General features: G+C 38.1%; 1 protein-coding gene across 5 annotated transcripts in view; it reads left to right on the top strand.

Annotated features, from left to right (window-relative positions):
• Positions 1-21,076, top strand: part of EMCN (endomucin) — a 139,198-nt gene extending 118,122 nt beyond the window's left edge. For 2 of the 5 annotated variants that reach the window (XM_055434218.2, XM_055434219.2), the window contains exons 10-11: positions 4,574-4,647; positions 13,619-21,076. In XM_055434218.2, the coding sequence (XP_055290193.2) occupies positions 4,574-4,608 (35 nt within the window). In that variant the 3' untranslated portion in view covers positions 4,609-4,647; positions 13,619-21,076. The remainder of the gene's footprint in view (positions 1-4,573; positions 4,648-13,618) is intronic. The other 3 variants (XM_055434216.2, XM_055434217.2, XM_055434215.2) reach the window with 2 other exon arrangements.
• The last annotated feature ends 323 nt before the right edge of the window (positions 21,077-21,399 follow it).

Genomic DNA, 21,399 nt, shown 5'->3' on the forward strand with positions numbered 1-21,399 from the left:
CACCAGCTTTGACTAAGTAGCCAAGCCTATTCTACTTGGTCAGAAAGGGACAGGCCAGAAGCCTGAATGTGAACTAATCTTGAGTAAGCTCATGGAGGATCTGGAGCGTGACCACACCTTTTATCAAGAAAAGTTCTCAGAATCTGCCTATATCTTGTAAGCTGCATCACAGTAATTTCATGCACTCTCCTTTATTTCCTGGGGAATTTAACCAAATTGCTCAGCAGCTTCTGGGGCTCTCCAAGCTCTGAGCTAGAAGCCCCTGAAGGGAAGCCCATGGCTGTTCTGGGGATGAGGGGGTTGGGATCAAGACCACCTGCTCTACCAGAAAAATGATAATTGACACCAGAATCAAAACTTTTGGGAGGGGAAATTGCCACAGAACCTTGTGTTTCCTGGTTGCAAATTTGCTGATTCTTCTTTAAAGCCCAAGGATAATTCTGTATAAGCTGATATCACCTACTCTCACAGTAACTGCAATAATAAGTGGATAAACCATGATGCGGTGGTTCAGAAGGCCCTTAACTCTCCAAACTTCCTTTTCTTCAGAAGTAGCTTTTCTGGTCATAGGTCTAAGGAGGAAATATTACTATGGAAATAAAAAGGTCTAGTCTCTGGTACTTTTATTCCTGCCAATCTCAAGTTGGGAAGCACATCTCTTTTAATAAAATAACTTCTCAAAGGTCAACCTAGCTGATTATAGAAAATATTTGGTAATAGAGCTAAAGTGAAATTGGTGACTCAGAGTTGATTTCAATAGCCTAGAACTGATAATTTAAACATCTGAAAACACATTTCTTTCCATCTCTTCCCATCTTTTGAGATTTATTTGAATATGCTTTCTTTATAAAATTGTTCTCACCACACTTTTTACTTAAATATCCCTTCCCTAATAGTTGCATCTTTCCTAAAATATAACTACAATAAAGTCTGAAATAATTATAAAAATAAAGTCTAAATTTCTATCTCATATATAAAAAATTTTAAATAGTTAAAAAATATAGAAAAGAATTTGATAGAGCAAATATGTGACAACCCACCATTCAGAATTTATGGTTGTTACATTTCATGGTATTTACTACATGGCCTAAGAAATGTACCAACAAACATACGTTAATGAACGCACCAAGGTTAGTACAATGAAATTTGAGCTTCAGTGGTCTTAAGAATTTATTGGATTAGTCAACAGGTCAATTTATAAGCTCCAGTCTTGTACCTCAAAATAAATTTTGCCATTTTAGAGGTCAATAAATCATGTTTCCAAGGAAACAGAACTCTGTAGCAACCTACCTTCAGGGAAAATGCCAGTGGATACTAAACTTCCTGGGTTTCCATAAGCCTCTATGCTTAATGGCTATTGTTCTGAATGTTCCCTCCAGATAAAGCAGTTCCTTGCCCCAAATGTTCCTCCTCTGATTGTCTTGATGTTTATCCATCCATATTTTCTGATTCCTCTAAGTTTGATCTTTCTCAAGCAGATGCTTTTGTTGAAAATGTAGTCCATAAATGTTTAAAGTTTGATTATTTCAATTGGGAGCTTTCTTTATTGTAAAAGTAAAAGCCTGACTATACATGAGAATGTGCTTTCAGAAAAAAAAGCAAGCACCAAACATAGCAGATCATGAAGTCCTTCATAAGAACATACAAGATACCTCTCAGATTTAATTAAAGATCTTGCCAAGTTAAACATCACCATGATTGATTGCAAAATATACATGTGACATGAGGCATTTTAAACATGATTCCCACTTACACTATGTGTCAGAAAGTTAACATAGGTTATCTCATTTTTAACATGTAAGGTTATAAAAATATGAACAAAATTGCCTAAATTAAGGAATACATGATTGCACAAAAGAAAGAAAACACAGTAATGCTGAGTTTAATTTCAAAGTATTACTTGATTTTGAACCTTTTGAAGGGAGATAAAACAGATCTGAATTCATTATAATTTTCCTTTTCTTAGAAAACTCTGATAAATTTGTATTATCTTATATTAAGTTCCAACACTTCAGCATGTCTACAAGGCCTTCCGTGATGTGCCAGGCTTCTCTTGCTCAGTTTTTGAACCACTTAATATTAATAACACAAACTCTTCAGCTGTCACTCGCCTCCTATCCACTGTCCTCCTCACTGAACTAAGGAGGAGACAGCGCCTTGGTCTTCTTTGTCATTCCCACCTTCCCCTCCTGCCCATTGTGGTCATTACACATTATTTATATATTGTTAGTATACTAGCACTAGTTAGTATGTTATGGTAATTTTCATTAAATATACACTTTTCTGTTTATTTTTACAAATAAAAGTTCATTTATAAGTAGAAATGAACAAAATTGTAAAGATGAGCAAAAGATTCATAGATGTATAAAGCCATATAGAGATGCAAAATCTATCTTTTTAGCCCTTCAATTTTGACTCAGTCTCTGATGAATGTGAAAGAGGAGAGTGAAAAAGCTGGCTTAAAACTCAACATTCAAAAAATGAAGATGACATCCAGTCCTATCACTTCATGGCAAATAGATGAGGACAGAGTGGAAACAGTGTCAGATTTCATTTTCTTGGGCTCCAAAATCAATGTGGACGGTGACTTCAGCCACTAAATTAAGACACCTGCTCCTTGGTAGAAAAGCTGTGACAAACCTAAACAGTGTATTAAAAAGCAGAGACAGAACTTTGCTGACAAAGGTCTGTATAGTCAAAGCCATAGTTTTTCCAGTAGTCATGTTTGGATGTGAGGGTTGGACTGTGAAGAAGGCTGAGCACCGAAGAATTGATTCTTTCAAACTGTGGTGCTGGAGAAGACTAGCAACCTCTTGGATCCTCTTGAGGGTCTCTTGGAGAGCAAGGAAATCAAACCAATCAATCCTAAAAGAAATCAACCCTAAATATTCATTGGAAGGACTGATGCTGAAGCTGAGGCTCCAATACTTTGACCACCTGGTGTGAAGAGCCAACTCATTGGGAAAAAACCCTGATACTAGGAAAGATTAAGGGGAGGAGGAGAAGAGGGCAACAGAAGATGAGACGGTTGGTTGGCATCACTTACTCTATGGACCTGAGTTTGAACAAACTCTGGAAGATAGTGAAGAACAGGGAAGCCTGGCATGCTGTAGTTCATGGCATTTCAAAGAGTCAGACACGACTTAGGAACTGAACAACTGCCTTTGCACTAAGGCTTCTTTGCCTGTCCCAGATGTACATGGTCTTTCCACTAACTGTTGATTTGGCAAGTCAGCATGCGCTACTGCCTTGGAATATCTCTTAATGGCTTCAATTGCCATTTTAATATTTGACCTCAATATGCATAATGTAGAATGGAGAAAATAGAGAATAAAAAAATTAAAAATTACTTATGAGACACAACCTGGCATCAATACTGGCATTTCCTTCCAGTTGTGTATTTTGTTTGCTTTTACCATATATGTCATTATTATAAGTATTATTAGAATCATATAATTATTTAATCTCTTCACACTTTCTATTCCCAGCTAGACAAACTGTGGGAGTTATTAAGGGAGATAGTAACAATTTTAGTAATTTTCATATGAATTGTTTATGTGACTTCTGGTGGATGGTAGGGGTTCAATAAATGCTTCTTTTGCTTCCTTCTTATTCCTGTACTTGATAGCCATGGATTCAAGGACGTGCTGTGCCTTTTGTAAAATACGCAATAGTGAGCAAAGGGTTGTGCTGGGTCGGGAGCTATGAGGGCTATTGCTCAGAGCCAGACATTTCTTGAAACACAAAATTTAAGGAGCTCTTGAAGGGTCGTCCCAGGTTTGTTCTTCTTAGATCTCTGGTACTATTATCCCCATGACAGTGCAGGTAAGAGATGAATCAATTGAGCCCCCAGAAGATGGTCCTAACTGGCAGATAAAAGCTGGAGCAAAGCAATGACATTTATTCTCAAAGCTGGAGACCTTGACCGATATTGCTTTTATAAAGCATGACTGATGTTGATACTTGAATCTACATGAAAGACACAGGTAATGTGAAAGGCTTTGACTACAGATCCAAGAGCATATGAAAATTCTCATGGTCTTTCAGCTTCGCATTATCCTAAGTTAATATTTATCTTTATATCGGATGATGGAAAAATGCTGTTATTTTGAGTAATGTTCCCTGTGCCGCTTTGTATGTCATCAAAGTATTCATGTTGGCCTATCACTGAATTATTTAAACAGAGGAACCTTGGATGTTGTTCCAATAAAACGGCACTTTAAAAATATGACATAGTTTTGTTTAGGCAGAGCCAGCCCGTGGACCAAGCAAAATTCAATAACTCATTCTCTTGGGTGCCTTTCTTGCTATCACCTCCCAGCTCACACCATCTACCCGCAGGGAGCAAGTTAGCATCACTCCTCTAGGGTAAAAATAAACAATGGCCGAAAAAGCTCATAAATCTTGGTGAAGGATTTCTAGGCAATAAATACCAAGAGGTAAATTGTGGCTCTGATGACATTCTTGAGGGGAAATGGGACTTTCCTTGGGAAAAAAAAAAAAAAAACAAGCTGAGAAACTTTTATTTTCATCCTTATTCACTCTCTGAGCAAAACATATCTTCTGTTTTTAGGGGAGCACTCTGCACAAGGAAAAACCAAGAACTGACAGATTGATGAATCCTCTCCACACCTGGGCAATAAATATGTAAGTTTCCTAATTTCATTCACTGAGATACTCATTAATATCTGTTTTGTTAGCCTGCTGCAGCTCAGATTATTTTTATACTTTTATAACCTGAAAAGTTAATGGCTTATGTCAGTGAAACCATCATTTTCTATTTGTCTAAAAACAAACATGAAGAACACTTGCCAGAGAAATAAATGTCTTAGGGGCTGTAGGAGATTTCTTCCAGTTGTCCTGCCTGCCTCAGGGACAATGCAGTCCATTCTTTCTGCCTTTCGGTAGCTCCCTCATAGATGCTGTTTGCCTCTGTCCGGGTCAGCATATGCACACTTCCAGTGGCAGTTGGACAGGGTTCTATTGCTGGGGAAGGATTGCAGGACCCCAGATGACTGTGCTTACAAATTTGTGATTTATTGTGGAAAAAAAATGTTTGACACATCAGCTGCCTAAAGGTAAAGATGCACATCACAGTCAAAGGTTGGCTCAAGGCAAGGGGTCCAGAGATGCCAGATGGGAGATCCAACTGTGCCTCCTCTGTAAGGACCACACCCAGATGTGCTTTCTCTCTGGGACCAGGTACGATGGATGTGCACACAAAGCACCTCAAACAAGGTGATCCAAAACATGCTCTCAGCTGGGAGTCCTTATACCTGGGATTCAGGAAGGCCCATTCTTGCTGTATAACTAGATGAGTGACAGAGCCTTCCAGGTGTCTCAGTGAGACCAGGGCGAAGTCTTCAATCTCATTACACTAATTGTTAATCAATGAATAACTGAAAGCTCTCAAAACTCTGTTTATGAGCAACTGTCATTCTGTGTGATCCATGCTTTGACCAGGAGTCCATGCAATGCAAGTATATGTCTTATTGCAGTAAAACAACTCAGGCCAATTTCAGGCCTGCTGGAGCTGACCTTTCCGGCTTAGCATGGGATGGTCTTTTGCTTTTCTACAGTTGTGTAAGAAAATTTTCTTCTGACTTTAGTTTTCACAAGAAACATTAAGTACATGCCTTCACAGTGTCTTATAATTTTCAGAATCTGCAGAAAAATTTACTTTTTGGTAACAAATAGTGAAAACAAAACAAAAGGACAAATTGGTATATGCCCTGAATTGGCCTGACCACAATGGTAGTCACTCTGGGTAGCGTCCAGGGGAGGGGGGATATCACTGTTACGTCCACTACCTATGTCTACTTCCTAGCACAAGTACAATGCTGTTATGGATCCTCAGCCAGTGTTTATTCAGTAAATGATGCTTCTTTGGCTAGGAGCAGGAGACATGCACAAAGGAGTATCATCCAGACATATGCATCAGGGTCAGAATTTCATCCTTCTCTAGTCAGCAAAAGGTAGGTTAGGATGAGAGGGGAAGCTCTTTCAGATGCAAGATTCGAGAAGCTGAGAAGTTAGAAATTCACGGAGACATATGTTCAAGCCCTCACTAGAGCATGGAAAAGTTTCCTTCCATACCAGCTATGGTTTCTTTGCAGTCCTGTGCCTATGGAAAAACAATACCTTCCAGATTATTAACATGCTCAAATCTTGGTAACTAATTGTCCACTTTGGAGGAAGATGAAGTGTTCAGTTGGAAAGAAAAAGAAAGAAAAGTCTCTATATAGGAGACAGCCTCAACACAGTCTCTGTACTGAAAATAAGGACAAGTGCTGATCCAAACAAGCTCAACAAAATGAATTATCACCCAATTCCTGTTCCTTTCCACTTTTGTACTTTAAAAATTATTGCTAAAAATATTCCTAGCCTCTAATCTCTTGTCTTTGGATTTGCAGAGGTAAATAATTTCTGTTGCCTCTCTGAGTAATTGTGGAATTATATAACAATGTTCTGAAGAGTAAAGATGAAAGTAATGGGAAGAAACATGCTTCACAATGGTCAATTCTGTTGTCTATTTGTCTTACCCTTTTTCATTTTATTTCTTTTGAATCATTGAACTTTAAATGTAGTAACCAGTAATTGCTTTCTAAGGTATCAACTAGAAATCAAATATCTGCTCAGAAATTCAAAATAAATAGAATACATTTGTGGCTCAGAGGTAAAGAATCCACCTGCAGTGCAGGAGACACAGGAGGTGTGGGTTTGATCCCTGGGTTGGGAAGATCCCCTGGAGAAGGGAATAACAATCCACTCCAGTATTCTTGCCTGCAGATCCTGTGGACAGAGGAGCCTGGTGGGCTACAGTCTGTGTGTCACGGACTTGCTTCAGTCATGTCCGAGTCTTTGAGACCCCATGGACTGTAGCCCACTAGGCTCCCCTGTGCATGGGGTTCTCCAGGCAAGAACACTGGAGTGGGTTGCCCCGCTCTCCTTCAGAGGATCTTCCCAACCCAGGGACTGAACACACGCCTCCTGTGGCTCTTGCATTGCAGGTGGATTCTTTACCACTGAGCCACCAGGGAAGCCTGGGCTGCAGTCCATAGGGTCACAAATAGTCAGACACAACTGAACAGACTTAGCACATGCATTTGAAATAGAAGTTGAAAAAAGAAGCTGGGAAGTCTTTGTATCTGTAGGTAACAGCAAACACTTATATGGAAACATTAACTTGTGTTAAAAATGTTTATCTCAGTATAAATTTCTAGATGTATTATTTAATGCCTGCTGCTTCGTATAATGATCATCTGTTTAGTGCAGAGTATTATATTTAATGGAATTCCGGAATACCTTTCATCTATGATCATTGCCCTCTCTGTGAAGTTTGTCTAGTAAGAACACGAAATCACACACAAGAAATAAGAAAATAATCAAGAGGAAAAGATTTAAAACTACATGGCATCATTGATACACTTCATCACTTCAGTCTAGTTCTAAAATCTGAGACCTTCATGTCAACAAGAGGAAGGTCAGTAAGAGTTTCAAAAAATATTATCCTTTCATTGCATATTTATTGCTACATTTAGGAACCATAACTTTTCAGAATAAGAAAATGATTATTTTAGTTTAAACTTTCCCTGTATAACTTACTTTGCTCACAGATATTAGCTGATACCACCCTCAAAATGGCTATTAGTACAAAAACAACTTTTGTTGTTTCAAATTTTAGAAATATATTAGCTGTATGTATTTCTATATATATTTGTGCTCTTTTCCAGTGCAAATATGCTTTGTTATCTTCTTCTCAGATTAATTTTCTCATGATTAATTAGGAGTGACAAGGGTGACACAGCTAAAGGAATTGATTTGCTGTTATATAGAACTTCTACTTAGGTCAGAATTTCTATGCAAAAATGCAGAGCAGGGAAGCACATCTTTTTTCTTATTGATGCCAACAAATAGTCTGAAAAAAAACTAATTAATAATGAGTGTGAAGGATCATTAGCTAATATTATTTATGAAAGTGAAAGTTGCTCAGTCATGTTCAACTCTTTGTGACCCCATGGACTATACAGTCCATGGAATTCTCCAGGCCAGAATGCTGGAATGGGTAGCCTTTCCCTTCTCCAGGGGATCTTCCCAACCCAGGGATAGAACCACTGAACCACAAGGGAAGCCCAAGAATACTGGAGTGGGCAGCCTGTCCCTTCTCCAGTGGATCTTCCTGACCCAGGAATCACACCAGGGTCTACTGCATTGCCGGCAGATTCTTTACCAACTGAGCTAAATGTTATCTATTCATTGCTGTGTGTCTCTCAGTCATGTCTGACTCTGCAACTCCATGAACTATAGCCAACCAGGCTCCTCTGTCCATGGAATTCTCCAGGGAAGAGCACTGGAATGGGTAAACCATTCCCTTCTCTAGGAGATCTTCCTGACCAGGGATCGAACCTGGGTCTCTGACACTGCAGGCAGATTCTTTACCATCTGAGTCACCAGGGAAGGCCATATCTATATGGGGGAAATGTATAAAGAACTTAATGTAAAAGAAAGACAATAGAAGAAATTTTAGTTAGGTTTTATTATGTGTCTGATTAAGAATTTTCAAACCATGAAACAATATAAGAAAATTCAATTTCCAAGACAGAAATTTCTACTACATCATGAATTAAAATTTTCAAACATAAAAAATTATCATAAAGAAAACTATAAATTAGAAAACATTTGCCATAAATACAATACCAATTAATTAATATTCTAAATACAAGGCCAATTAATTAATATTATAAATACCCAAAGACATTTACACAAATTGGAAATTTTTTAAATGAGCCAAGGCAATTCATAGAGGAGGAAATAGAAATGGTAATATAAAATTATAATCTTCAATTTAATTGAACTTTCTTTTTCCAGTATTTAAAAATCATACTGGTGAAACAGATAATTTCATATGCTGCATTTGACAGCATAAATTGGATTAATTGGATTAATCTTTTTGAAGAGCAGTTTGGTAATATTAGCTAAGAGACTTAAAATATTCACATTTGTCACCTAGTAATTTCACTTTAGGAAATTTTCATAAGGAAATTACTGAAATATTATTAAAAATTAGTATACAGAGAATAGTAGCAAATGTTTAGAAACAGTATGTCTAATGGTATGGAAATTTCAAATAAATTATTTTTCATCCTATTGATGACATTACACAGCTAATGAAAACAAATAACTCTTAAGATAATTTTTTAATTGTACATAAACATGTCTTTCCAACTGTGGTGTTGGAGGACTCTTGAGAGTCCCTTGGACTGCAAGGAGATCCAACCAGTCCATCCTAAAATAAATTAGTCCTGCATATTCATTGGAAGGACTGATGCTGAAGATGAAACTCCTTTGACCTCCTGATTCGAAGAGCTGACTCATTGGAAAAGACCCTGATGATGGGAAAGATTGAAGGAGGGAGGAGAAGGGGACGACAGAGGATGAGATGGTTGGATGGCATCACTGACTCAAAGGACATAAGTCTGAGTAAACTTCAGGAGTTGGTGATGGACAGGGAGGCCTGGAATGCTGCAGTCCATGGGGTTGCAAAGATTCAGACACAACTGAGTGACTGAAATGAACTGAACTGAAACAAACTGAAGCATGTCCAAAATACAGGGCTGCCTGCCAGTGCAAGAGACACAGGTTCAATCTCTGGGTTGGAAAGATCCCCTGTAGAAGGAAATGGCAAATCACTCTGGTATTCTTGTCTGGGAAATCCCATAGATAGAGGAGCCTGGCAAGGCTACAGTACATGCGGTCATAAAAGAATCGGACACTACTGAGTGACTAAACAACAACAGTGTTCAAGATAAATCTTAAATGAGAGGGAAAACAATTTTAGAATTGAACAGAAGTCCTTTTAATTGTTCTGAGACCAATCCTACGCTGTAGAAGGCGGGGGACTGGCTGCCCCCTGGTCACTCCCTCGCTGGTAGTTCTGTCCATTCTGCTGTGAGTCATCTGCCCATCTAAGATATGAGGGGAATTTCAGATGAATAAAGAACCAAGAATAAGCAAGACCAGTAACTTGTATGAAAGTCTCTTCCCACAGAGCCTCAACAAAATGGAATATTACCCGTTTCTACTTTTCTCCCAGATATAATTCACTGTACTTCTGTAATTTTCTACATGATACCCTTGATAATCTAAAAGCATCTTCATGAAGTTCCAGAAGAGCTTAATATGTTTTTCAATTATTTTTCTTACATTTAAAATGAATGACGAGGGCCCAAAAGAAAACATCACAAGTAAAAAGAGATTTATTTTCAATCCTAGTCTATAGCCTTTAACAAATTTCTTCATAATGCTTACACTGTGTTCAACATCTATAAAACCAGGACAGAATGGCCTTTGTGCTCCATTATTTATAAAGTATTACCAATATGGTTAAAGAATCTAACATGATACTTTATTATTAAAGCAATCATAAATTTTTAAAAGAATCACAAATGTACAATATTTAGGGTTGTGAAAGATTCCATTACCATAAAGTTTTGTATTATTATTGAAGCTGGCACACTGAATTTTAGAGGGATTATAATGGTGGAAAGAAAGTTTATGCTGGTATTGTATAGATATTCAAACTGGAACATCAACTAATGAATAAAACCATTAATGAAGCAAGCAAAAAAATTTCTTGAGAAAGACTGTCAATGTGGAATACATTCTGATGAAAACCCCAGTTTGTTCCTATTGCTGATTTCTGATCTTTAAGGAGAAAAAATTTTCAGTACCATATTAATCCTGACCATTATCCTACTCACACAAATCAAAATGTTTACCTAGCTGATCTATGTTGCAAACACTTAGCTTCACTTACAGAGGATTATGGTCCAGTTGAAGAAAAAAGTGACAGAAATCTTACTCTGCTAAGTACTAGACCAGATATTAAGAGGAACATGACATGTTCCTGTCCTGAAGAAGCTTAGACTAGTGGCAAGATATACAAATAGATCATTTTAGCAGAATATTGTAAATAGATAGTAAATAATCTGCCCTCAGTGTGGGAGACCAGAGTTCAATGCCTGGATTGGGAAGATACCCCAGAGAAGGGAATGGCAACCCACTCCAGTATTCTTGCCTGGAGAATCCCATGAACTGAGGAGCCTGGTGGGCTACAGTCCATAGGGCCGCAAAGAGTCAGACATGGCTGAGTGACTTTCACTTTATGTAAAGATAGTCATAGTACCTTGAAGTTTAATGATAAATTCCTAGAGAATTTAGTATTTAAGTTGAGACTTACAGGATAAGAAAAAAAGTGACCTAGGTTTTTCTAGACACAGGGAACAGCATGTATAAATGCAAAGAATTGTGAAACTGCATGGGGTATGGAAAATTTTATAGAAAACTGTTTACCCTAGAGCTGTTCTTTACGTATGTGCTGGGGTCAGTGAACCATTGATTCTGTTCCACAATTAGATTAAGTACAGCCTCTGAGTGTAAGCATTTAAAATTGTTATAGCAATCTGATACTGCTTTGATATTTTACTCATGTGATTTTATTTTTAAAAATACCAGTTTGCAACTGATTCAGTTCAGTTCAGTCGCTCAGTCGTGTCCGACTCTCCGTGACCCCATGAATCACAGCACGCCAGCCTCCCTGTCCATCACCAACTCCCGGAGTTCACTCAAACTCATGTCCATAGAGTTGGTGATGCCATCCAGCCATCTCATTTTCTGTCGTCCCCGTCTCCTCCCGCCCCCAATCCCTCCTAGCATCAGACTCTTTTCCAGTGAGTCAACTCATTGCATGAGGTGGCCAAAGTATTGGAGTTTCAGCTTTAGCATCAGTCCTTCCAATGAACACCCAGGATTGATCTCCTTTAGAATGGACTGTTTGGACTGATTAGAGAGGTTTAAAAGAGCCAACCTGGTCCATAGATAATGTGGGAAGCACAGTTCTAGAAGACAGAGCTCAGTACCAGCAGGGCTAAGTGAGGGTGAACCAGTTGAGGGTACCAGATCATAAGAGGGGTTGGCTAAGCTACAGGGTACAGGACTCCACATGGTGAGAATGAAATGCTTTCTTTTCCTAAGCAGAATAAAATCAGATTTTTTCCTTTTAATTAATGCCATCAAGAAGCCATTTATTCATTTCGGGAGACTGACCTTGAATGTAGAACACACCCAGGAAAGTAGTCCAAAATCAGTGTGGGGACTGTTTCTCAGTCATCCAGTAATCAGTGTGCTTCTTCTAGAACTACACCATGCTCCTGCCTGGACTGGACCATCTGTCAGCCATGGGAGCTCTGGGAGGACGTTAGAAATGCCCTGCTTTACAGTCATTTCTGCAGACTAAGGCTTGACATGGACCCTCTGTCCACTCTCTGCTCTTCAAAGCATCCCCCAAACCATGGCAACTGGTGTCCATCTTCCTCCCAGGCAAGGCAGCAGTGCACTGGCTCCTACCAAAGGCCCTGCCTCCATCAACCACGCCACGAGAGAGTAAAATGCAGGTCTCCACCCTGGTCCCCCTGCCCACCCCCAACCCCGCCTTGTCATTCTCCTCCCAGATTCCAGCAAACCACTGGCACTGCCACCAGCAGCATGAAAGGGCACCTAAGCCCTTCCATGTGGGTGACGTGTCCCCCTCTCCCAAATAAAGCACAGAAACTTCAGGCTCCTTTTCAGACCAATGCAGACAGTTGTTTCTGTACTGCAAATAAGAAAACCCAAAGTAAGAGACTAAAGCCTTCCTGTGGAGGAGAGGTGGAGGGTGTCCCTTCGTTCTTCTCTCTGATAAGTACACAGCAGCAAAGCATGAAAGTTGCCAATAAATTTCATAACGACTCACATTGTTACCCCAAGCAGCAGACCTTGAATGATGCCCCGTTAGTGATAGGGTAGAGCGAAGTGTTTTAATCAGAAGACAAATATGGTGAGATTTGTGCTTGAAGCACATCACTGAGTATTTAATGTGGAAGATTAATTCAAGAGTGATAAGACTAGAAGAAGAGAAGTCAGAGGGCTATTGCAGTTCTGACTCTCCCAAGTCTGTAGCTGTAATGGAGATGAAGCAGCAGGATGGAATAGAGAAGTGTCTGGAAAATAAGATTCTCCAGAGGTGGTGACTGTGTGAATGTAGGCATTGTGGGTGAGGACTATTAGGGGCATAGATTATGGCCATGCTTGTAGCATGATTGTCTGCATGGACCATAGAGGTAAGAGAAAAGATTGGAATTACTGAGCAGGAGGGACTGGGTTTGGGAGGCACTCAAGTGGGTTTCCTTTCAGAACTGTTGAGGTTGAAGTGCGTAGGACATATTCCAGTGACTCTATATGTGTGTGTATGTTAGTTGCTCAGTCGTGTCTGACTGTTTGCAACCCCATGGACTATAGCCCACCAGGCTCCTCTGTCCATGGAATTCTCCAGGCAAGAATACTAGAGTGGGTCGTCATTCCCTTCTTCAAGGGGCCTTCCTGACCCCAGAGTCGAACCCAGGTCTCCCACAATACGGGCAGATTCTTTATTGTCTGAGCCACCAGGGAAGTCCCTTCAGTGACTACTGGGTGGAAAAACTCAGCTGGTCACTAACATTTCTTACTAAGCGATGGTCTCCCTCCAGCATCTCTACTTCTTCCCTTTATTGTAATCTGACCTTTTTTGTTTCCCCCCCAACAGGCTTACTCTTCAGCTTCAATGCTCCATGGGGAGAAAGCCCTGTGGAATCAATCCTGCTCGCCAGTCACCTGTCCCAATGAAGTGATGTCCAGACGACATGCAGTAATCTAATAGAATTGGAAAGAATCATGCGGCTCCCCTATCCTTTAGGATGTGAAGAAGCACATTACCGCATTTTATAGGAACACCATATTCCTAGGAGAGTGGATTTTAGGAGGGGCATCTGTGAGCGGTTAACCTGACAGACGAGCAGGTGGTTTCACTGGTGAAATCTGTCCCTTGAGTTTAAAGTTTTCAGAACCAACAGTTTTCATCCACAGAGACTTTTCTAGTTTTTCATTGTTCTTATATTACCTAACGTTTGTATTTATTGTTTTCCACTATGTTAACACAGGGAAAATTCGCAAGTGTATTATTAAATATTGGGTCAAAATCCTGCATTGCCACTTTGTACATAAAGATATTTTATTTGTACTTTCATGTGTTGCTGTTAACAAATAATTACTGTACTCAACACACTAAAAATATCATAATGTGACTGTGAAAATGGCAATAGTATTGTCTTCCCATAATTATGAGTATTTGGGGATTGATTATTAGAATATGAGAGGTCACTAATGACAGGCATCAAAGAAGTGAGAAGGGGACAAAAAATTCACACACTAGACCCTGTTCCCGGGAAGTCAATTTACCATCTCTTTGGTATTTCTCTTTGTAATTCACACTATATGACAAGGATGTAAAGGCATTTATGACACTCTGTACTGCAATCATTAAGAAGATACCAAGACTGAAGCTTTTCATACTTTATTTGATTGATACTATCTCTGTGCATATTTTATTTCTTTTAGAAATATAATGATTTGTTCTAGCAGTTATTGTTAAATTTCCAATTTATACCAACATTTCATAAATATATAATTATGATATTATTTTTCAGAGTATCACTTTCCTAAAAATACCATATGATTATAGCTACCACTCCATTGGGGTATATTCTTCAGTTGAAAGTTGAAAGTTGACTGATTAACCTTGACCACTCCTTGGACACAAGGGATCGAAACATCATGTTGGTTGAAGTCCTTTGGAAAGCTATGGAATGTACAAGTTGACAGTGGCAGCTCTTTAACTTTTATGATTACATAACCTGATTTCCTAATGGCTCAGCAGGTAAAGAATCCACCTGCTAATGCAGGAGATGCAGATTTTATCCCTGGGTCGGGAGGATCCCCTGCAGGAGAACATGGCAACTCACTCAATGTTCTTGCCTGGAGAATCTCATGGCCAGAAGAGCCTGGCAGGCTACAGTCCATGGGGTCACAAAGAATCCAACACGACTGAAGCAACTGAGCACACGCAACATAAGCTTATTTCAGTGTTAAATTATCTTAGTGATATGAGGACCATGTAGTGGAGAAAGAGGAGTATATTTAAACCTATCTTTTACAATTAATTTTTTTTGTAGAGTAGTTTAAAATTGTCAGCATTAAGGATTATGTAAATAATCATTTTGGTTTTCACCTCTCAATATCTGGGCAGCTTCTTATCAAGGACATCAGAAAGCATAGTTGTATTTCTGACTGGTGTCTCTTTATGTTTCTTTGAGAAGAAAAATGAATGAAGTAAAATAAAGTAAAAGAAAAGCAGTAGGGTATGCATGTGTCCTAAGTCGCTTCAGTTGTGTCTGACTCCGTGCAACTCTATGGACTGTAGCCCGCCAGGCTCCTCTGTCCATGGAATTCTCCAGGCAAGAATGCTGGAGTGGGTTGCCATGTCCTCCTCCAAGGGATGACCCAGGTACCAAACCTGTGTTTCTAATGTTTCCTGCATTGGCAGGTGGGTTCTTTACCACTAGCGCCACCTGGGATGCCCAATAGAGTATAGAAAAAGGCAAAGATCTCCAATGCATACACTTTCCCTTGAGAGGTACTTTGCCGATGCTCACCTCTAATCTAGAAGTCTTCAAATGGGTGCAACAGTGGCTAGAGCATGCCAAGTGTGGAGCATTTGTCTTTAAAAGGAAAATATTCCAACACCCCTAGAATGCTTTACAGAGCTCCTCAGCAAAAAGGTACAAATTCTTCTGCAGTTCAAATTACTACAAGTGATATGTTATTCTGGCTTTTATAAAAACCATTTTTCTTGACCTTTAATAAAGATTGTTGGAAGAGAGTTTATAAGGATCAGGAAAAGGGAAAGCTTTTTAATCATAATGAAAGGATGAAATTTATTCTAGTTCAAGAATTATACATAAAGAACATGCTTTATACTTACAACTATAGCGTTAAATCTTTTAAAAGTCAAAGTGATAAGAAGATTGAGGAATTTGCAGAGATATTCAGGACATTTTGTAATGTCAATCTCAGAGGTAATGTCTGCATTTTTATAAGTCAACTTGAACTTCTGCTGAAATAGGATATTTGGTTTTCAAGCCAAAATTATCTTTACTCATTTAATTTTAGTTATATGATTTAGATCAAAGGCAAACCTTTCTATACATTTTTTCTGCATGACAATATGAATATAATTTAAGTCTGTCAGTAGTCAAAACATAAACAAGAGCTAGTTAACTAGTACTGCTGTCATCTGACAATAAGCAGATGTTGTTGGCTGACACACTGGTTGTGATCAGTCAGCAGAGAAAGACTTCTAAATTCTCCCTGACTGTGCTGAAATATCCCCTTACAATCTGATAGATCTTGAGGATCATCTTTGGACAATGATAAACCGCATGCTAGCTTTTCCTAGTTTTTCCCTACAAAGTCTTTCTTATGATCATTTGAGATTTTATGGGGTTCTAAAAAGAAAAGTGGATAAGTCTTTTAAAACTTGTGCTTTGAGTGACAGTCTAAGAACTATGAATTTGTTCATTATTGCCTAGAATTAAAGATATCCATCATTGGGATTAATTAACTAGTAGGGACCCTGAACTGAGAATATATCACACACATTACCTACAAATCTTCCAGTCAAAATTTCCCCACAAAAACAAAGATTTCTCATGTACCTTTGAATGAGTTTACTTTGTCTTTTCTTCAAGGGGACTTATCCTATGGGCTTGAGTACACATTTTTCCTATTCTGGATACTTTTTAAAGGAAAAACAGTTTTGATAAACACTGTGAAAACATCTATCTTGTTCATCAATATTACATTTCTAGGTTTGAATTCAGAAGTCTAGCCAAGTATCATTGGTTGGTGTTTGAGGCACTGTTCTAAAACCTGTCACTGTGTCCAGGCACTGTGTCAAACCTTCACATTCATCATCTCGGTTAATATAACAGTAGTAAGACACAATTTCTAATATTAAATGATTACTTGTATTATTATTTTTATCAGCATCAGCATATTTGTGTTAGATATGTAGAAACCAAGACAGAAGAATAACTACCCAAGGTTGTACAACTAGTAAACAGTAAAAATTTGGATTCCAGCCTAAACCCCAAGTCCTTTCTCTTCATCACTTTACAACTCAAGCTTTCTAATCTCAATTTACTTAACCAGAAAAGGAGTGAAAGCGTTGTGCTCTTAGACATAGTTAAAACAGGGGCCACTTTATCATTCCTTTATAAACAAAGATGACAAAGTCATGCATTAATTCTAGCAGATATCCAAAAATGCTACCAAAATTAGGAAGTTAATTTGTAGCAGTTGCAGAATATAAGATCAACATACAGAAGCAACTGAATTACTTAGTAGCCAAAAAAATGAAAATTAACATATACCGTTTACAACATTGCCAGAAATATAAGACTCTGAAGGATAAAGTTTACAAAATAAGTTCACTCCCTGTACAATTAAAACTGTTAAATTTCTAGGGGAAATTAAAGAATAGTAAATCATGGATTAAAAGACAATATTATTAAGATGTTCTATTCAAATTTATCTACAGATTTATTACAGTTTCAGAACAAATCTAGTTTTCTTCTTTGTAGAAATTGATGATTCCAATGTTTATATGGATAAATAAAATGGACTTGGAATAGTTAAAATATTTTTTAAAAGCATAAAGCTGGAAGACTCACACTACTGGGTTTAAAGACTTATTTCAAATCAAGACAGTTTAGAACTGACCTATGAATTGAATTTAATCAATGAAACAAAATAGAGATTACAGAAAGAATTAAATGTGTGCTTTCCCCCTATATACACATGAGTATATGATCAACTGTTTTTGACAAGGGTGCCACAATAATTCAATGGGAAAGGACAGTCTTCTCAACAAATTGTTCTAGAATTCAATGTGCAGAAAAAGCAAAGCTCAACATTTACCTCATACTGCAACTCTAAATGTGTCATAACCTTTAACATTTAATCCAGACCTATAACATTCGCATTCTTTAATGTTCCTAGACAAGGCCCCTAAGGCCAAAATTAAAGACAATATGGTAAGTCAACCTTTATCTAAACTAAAAATTCTGCTCTTCAAATGAGCATTAATAAGCTGAAAATGCAAAGCCAAAGCATAGGAAAAAATATTTACAGTATATTTGTCTGACAAATGGCTTACATCTAGGACATAAGGGAGGCTCAAAAAAAAAAAAGAAGTCAATCTACTGAAAAACAGAAAAAATTTATGAAAAGACAATTATTTTCTTATAAGCACAGGAAAAGATACTCAGTATCATTTAGTCATCAGGAAAATGCAAATTTGGGGAGAACGGCATTGTAGTATGTATATTATCATAAGTTACCAGTCCAGGTTTGACGCATGATACAGGATGCTTGGGGCTGGTGCACGGGGATGACATGGAGGGAGGATATGGGGAAGAGGGAGGTGGGAGGGGGCTTCAAGAAAGAGAACACATGTACACCCGGGGCAGATTCATGTCAATGTATGGCAAATCCAACCAATATATTAATGTAAGGTAATTTGCCTCCAATAAAATAAATTAAAAAAATAAATAAATAAATAAAACTCCAGTGATAGAAACTAAAGCACTATGGAGGGTAACCTCTAAGGAAATTAATAGATTATAACAACGTTTATAGTTTCTTTTCCAGCCTTGTGTGTTGGTGATCTGTCATGTCCAACTCTTTTCAACCTCACGGACGTCAGTCTCCTCTGTCCCTGGGATTTTCCAGGCCAGAATACTGAAGTGGGTTTCCATTACCTTCTCCAGGGACTCTTCCCCACCCAGAGATTGAACCCATGCCTCCTGTGTCTCCTGCATTGCAAACAGATTCTTTACCCACTGAGCCATCAGGGAAGCCTTGTTGTGGCATAATTGACAAACCAAATTTGTACGTATATATTTAGAGTGCATAATATGATGATTATATACAAATATATAGGTGTGTGTGTGTGTGTGTGTGTAGTATATACGGCTTTGGATTCTGGTAAGAACACTTAAGATGTAATCTCGTAATAAATTTCAATTATACAATACAGTACTATTAACTATAGTCACTATGATGTACATTAGATCCCAAGATGTATTCATCTTATGCCTTAAAGTTTGTACCCTTTAACCAACATTTCCCCATTTTCCCTACCCATAGCTTTTTGTAACCACTGTTCTACTCTCTGGTTCTATGAGTTCAGCATTTTTAGATTCATTATATAAGTGACATCACACTATTAATTTTTTCATTATCATTTTTATTTAAAAAATAAATTTCATGGATTTATGACTAAAAAATAAAACTTCAGTAACATATTGCTATATATCCATAGGAATAGCTAAAATCACAAAGGCCAATAATGTCAAGTGTTGATGGAAATATGGAGAAACTAGAGCTCTTATACGCTGCTAATGGGAATGTAGTCATTCAACAATTTGGAAAACAATTTAGCAGACTCTTCCTAAAAGAAAGTTTAAAAATTAAATGTATACTTCTCATATGACACAGCATCTCTATTCATATATATTTACCAAAGACAAGTGAAAACATGTGTCCTGGGCATTCAAAGATATGTAAACAAATGTTCATATTAGATTTATTCATAATAGCCAAAAGCTTCCAAACAAATTATGGTATGGTCACACAATGGAATACCACCTAGAAATAAAATGGAACAATTTACTAATACAACAAAAGAATACAAAAAACATTATGCATTATGCTGTAAAACAAATGCATACTTTATGACTCCATTTATATAAAGCATTAGAAAAGAAATCAGATCAGTGGCTGTCTTGAGCCAGAAAATAAGGGAAATACCAAAAGAGGGAATTTTTTGAGATGAGAGAAGTTTCCATAGTTTGATTATGGTGTTGATTATATGTGGGTACATATTTTCCAAACCTCAAGCTGCAGACTTAAAATGGGTGTATTTTATATGTAAAATATACCTTAATAAAATAGACTTTGAATTATTTAATTATTTTTAATAATTAGTGATATTATCCTTTTCATGTGCTTTTTGGCCATCTGTATGTCTTCTTTGGATAAATGTCTATTTAGATCTTTTGCTCATTTAAAAAAAATTTTTTTTAATTGAGCTGCTGACCTGTTTGCATATTTTGGAGAAAATCCCTTGTTGATCACATCATTTGACAATATTTTCTCCCATTCTGTGGGTTGTTTATGATTTCCTTTGCTGTGCAAAAGTTTTTAAGTTTGATTACATATTGAGCAGACTTCTCTAGTATCAGGTTCTTGTGGTATCTGTGTACTCCCCTGTTCAAGGCCTGTGTGTGTGTGTGTGTGTGTGTGTGTGTGTGTGTGTATCTGTGTATGTGTATGTGTTTGTGTGTGTGATAAAGGAGAGAGTTTCTTCAGTGTGTTGGCAATATACTATCAGAGGGCTTCTCATCCTGCTTTTATAATACAGTACATTAATATGTTCATTTAAATTATAAATGTAAGTACAGTTCAGGATTTATAGCATTTTTCTTGGCACTAAAACTGAAATCAGTTCAGTTCAGTTCAGTTCAGTCGCTCAGTCGTGTCCGACTCTCCGTGACCCCATGAATCACAGCACGCCAGGCCTCCCTGTCCATCACCAACTCCCAGAGTTCACTCAAACTCATGTCCACAGAGTCGGTGATGCCATCCAGCCATCTCATTCTCCGTCGTCCCCTTCTCCTCCCACCCCCAACCTTTCCCAGCATCAGAGTCTTTTCCAGTGAGTCAACTCGTCGCATGAGGTGGCCAAAGTATTGCAGTTTCAGCCTTAGCATCAGTCCCTCCAATGAACATCCAGGATTGATCTCCTTTAGAATGGACTGGTTGGATCTCCTTGCAGTATAAGGGACTCTCAAGAGTCTTCTCCAACACCACAGTTCAAAAGCATCGATTCTTCGGCGATCAGCTTTCTTCACAGTCCAACTCTCACATCCATACATGACCACGGGAAAAACCATTGCCTTGACTAGACGGACCTTGGTTGGCAAAGTAATGTCTCTGCTTTTTAATATACTATCAAGGTTGGTCATAACTTTCCTTCCAAGGAGTAAGCGTCTTTTAATTTCATGGCTGCAATCAGCATCCGCAGTGATTTTGGAGCCCAAAAATATAAAGTCTGACACTGTTTCCACTGTTTTTCCATCTATTTCCCATGAAGTGATGGGACCAGATGCCATGATCTTTGTTTTCTGAATGTTGAGCTTCAAGCCAACCTTTTCACTCTCCTCTTTCACTTTCATCAAGAGGCTTTTGAGTTCCTCTTCACTTTCTGCCATAAGGGTAGTGTCATCTGCATATCTGAGGTTATTGATATTTCTCCCAGCAATCTTGATTCCAGCTTGTGCTTCTTCCAGCCCAGCGTTCCTCATGATGTACTCTGCATAGAAGTTAAATAAGCAAGGTGACAATATACAACCTTGACGTACACCT

This window comes from Moschus berezovskii, chromosome 5 (genome assembly GCF_049115385.1).
Source record: "Moschus berezovskii isolate FMDL1 chromosome 5, NW_MosBer_1.0, whole genome shotgun sequence".
NCBI lineage: Eukaryota > Metazoa > Chordata > Mammalia > Artiodactyla > Moschidae > Moschus > Moschus berezovskii.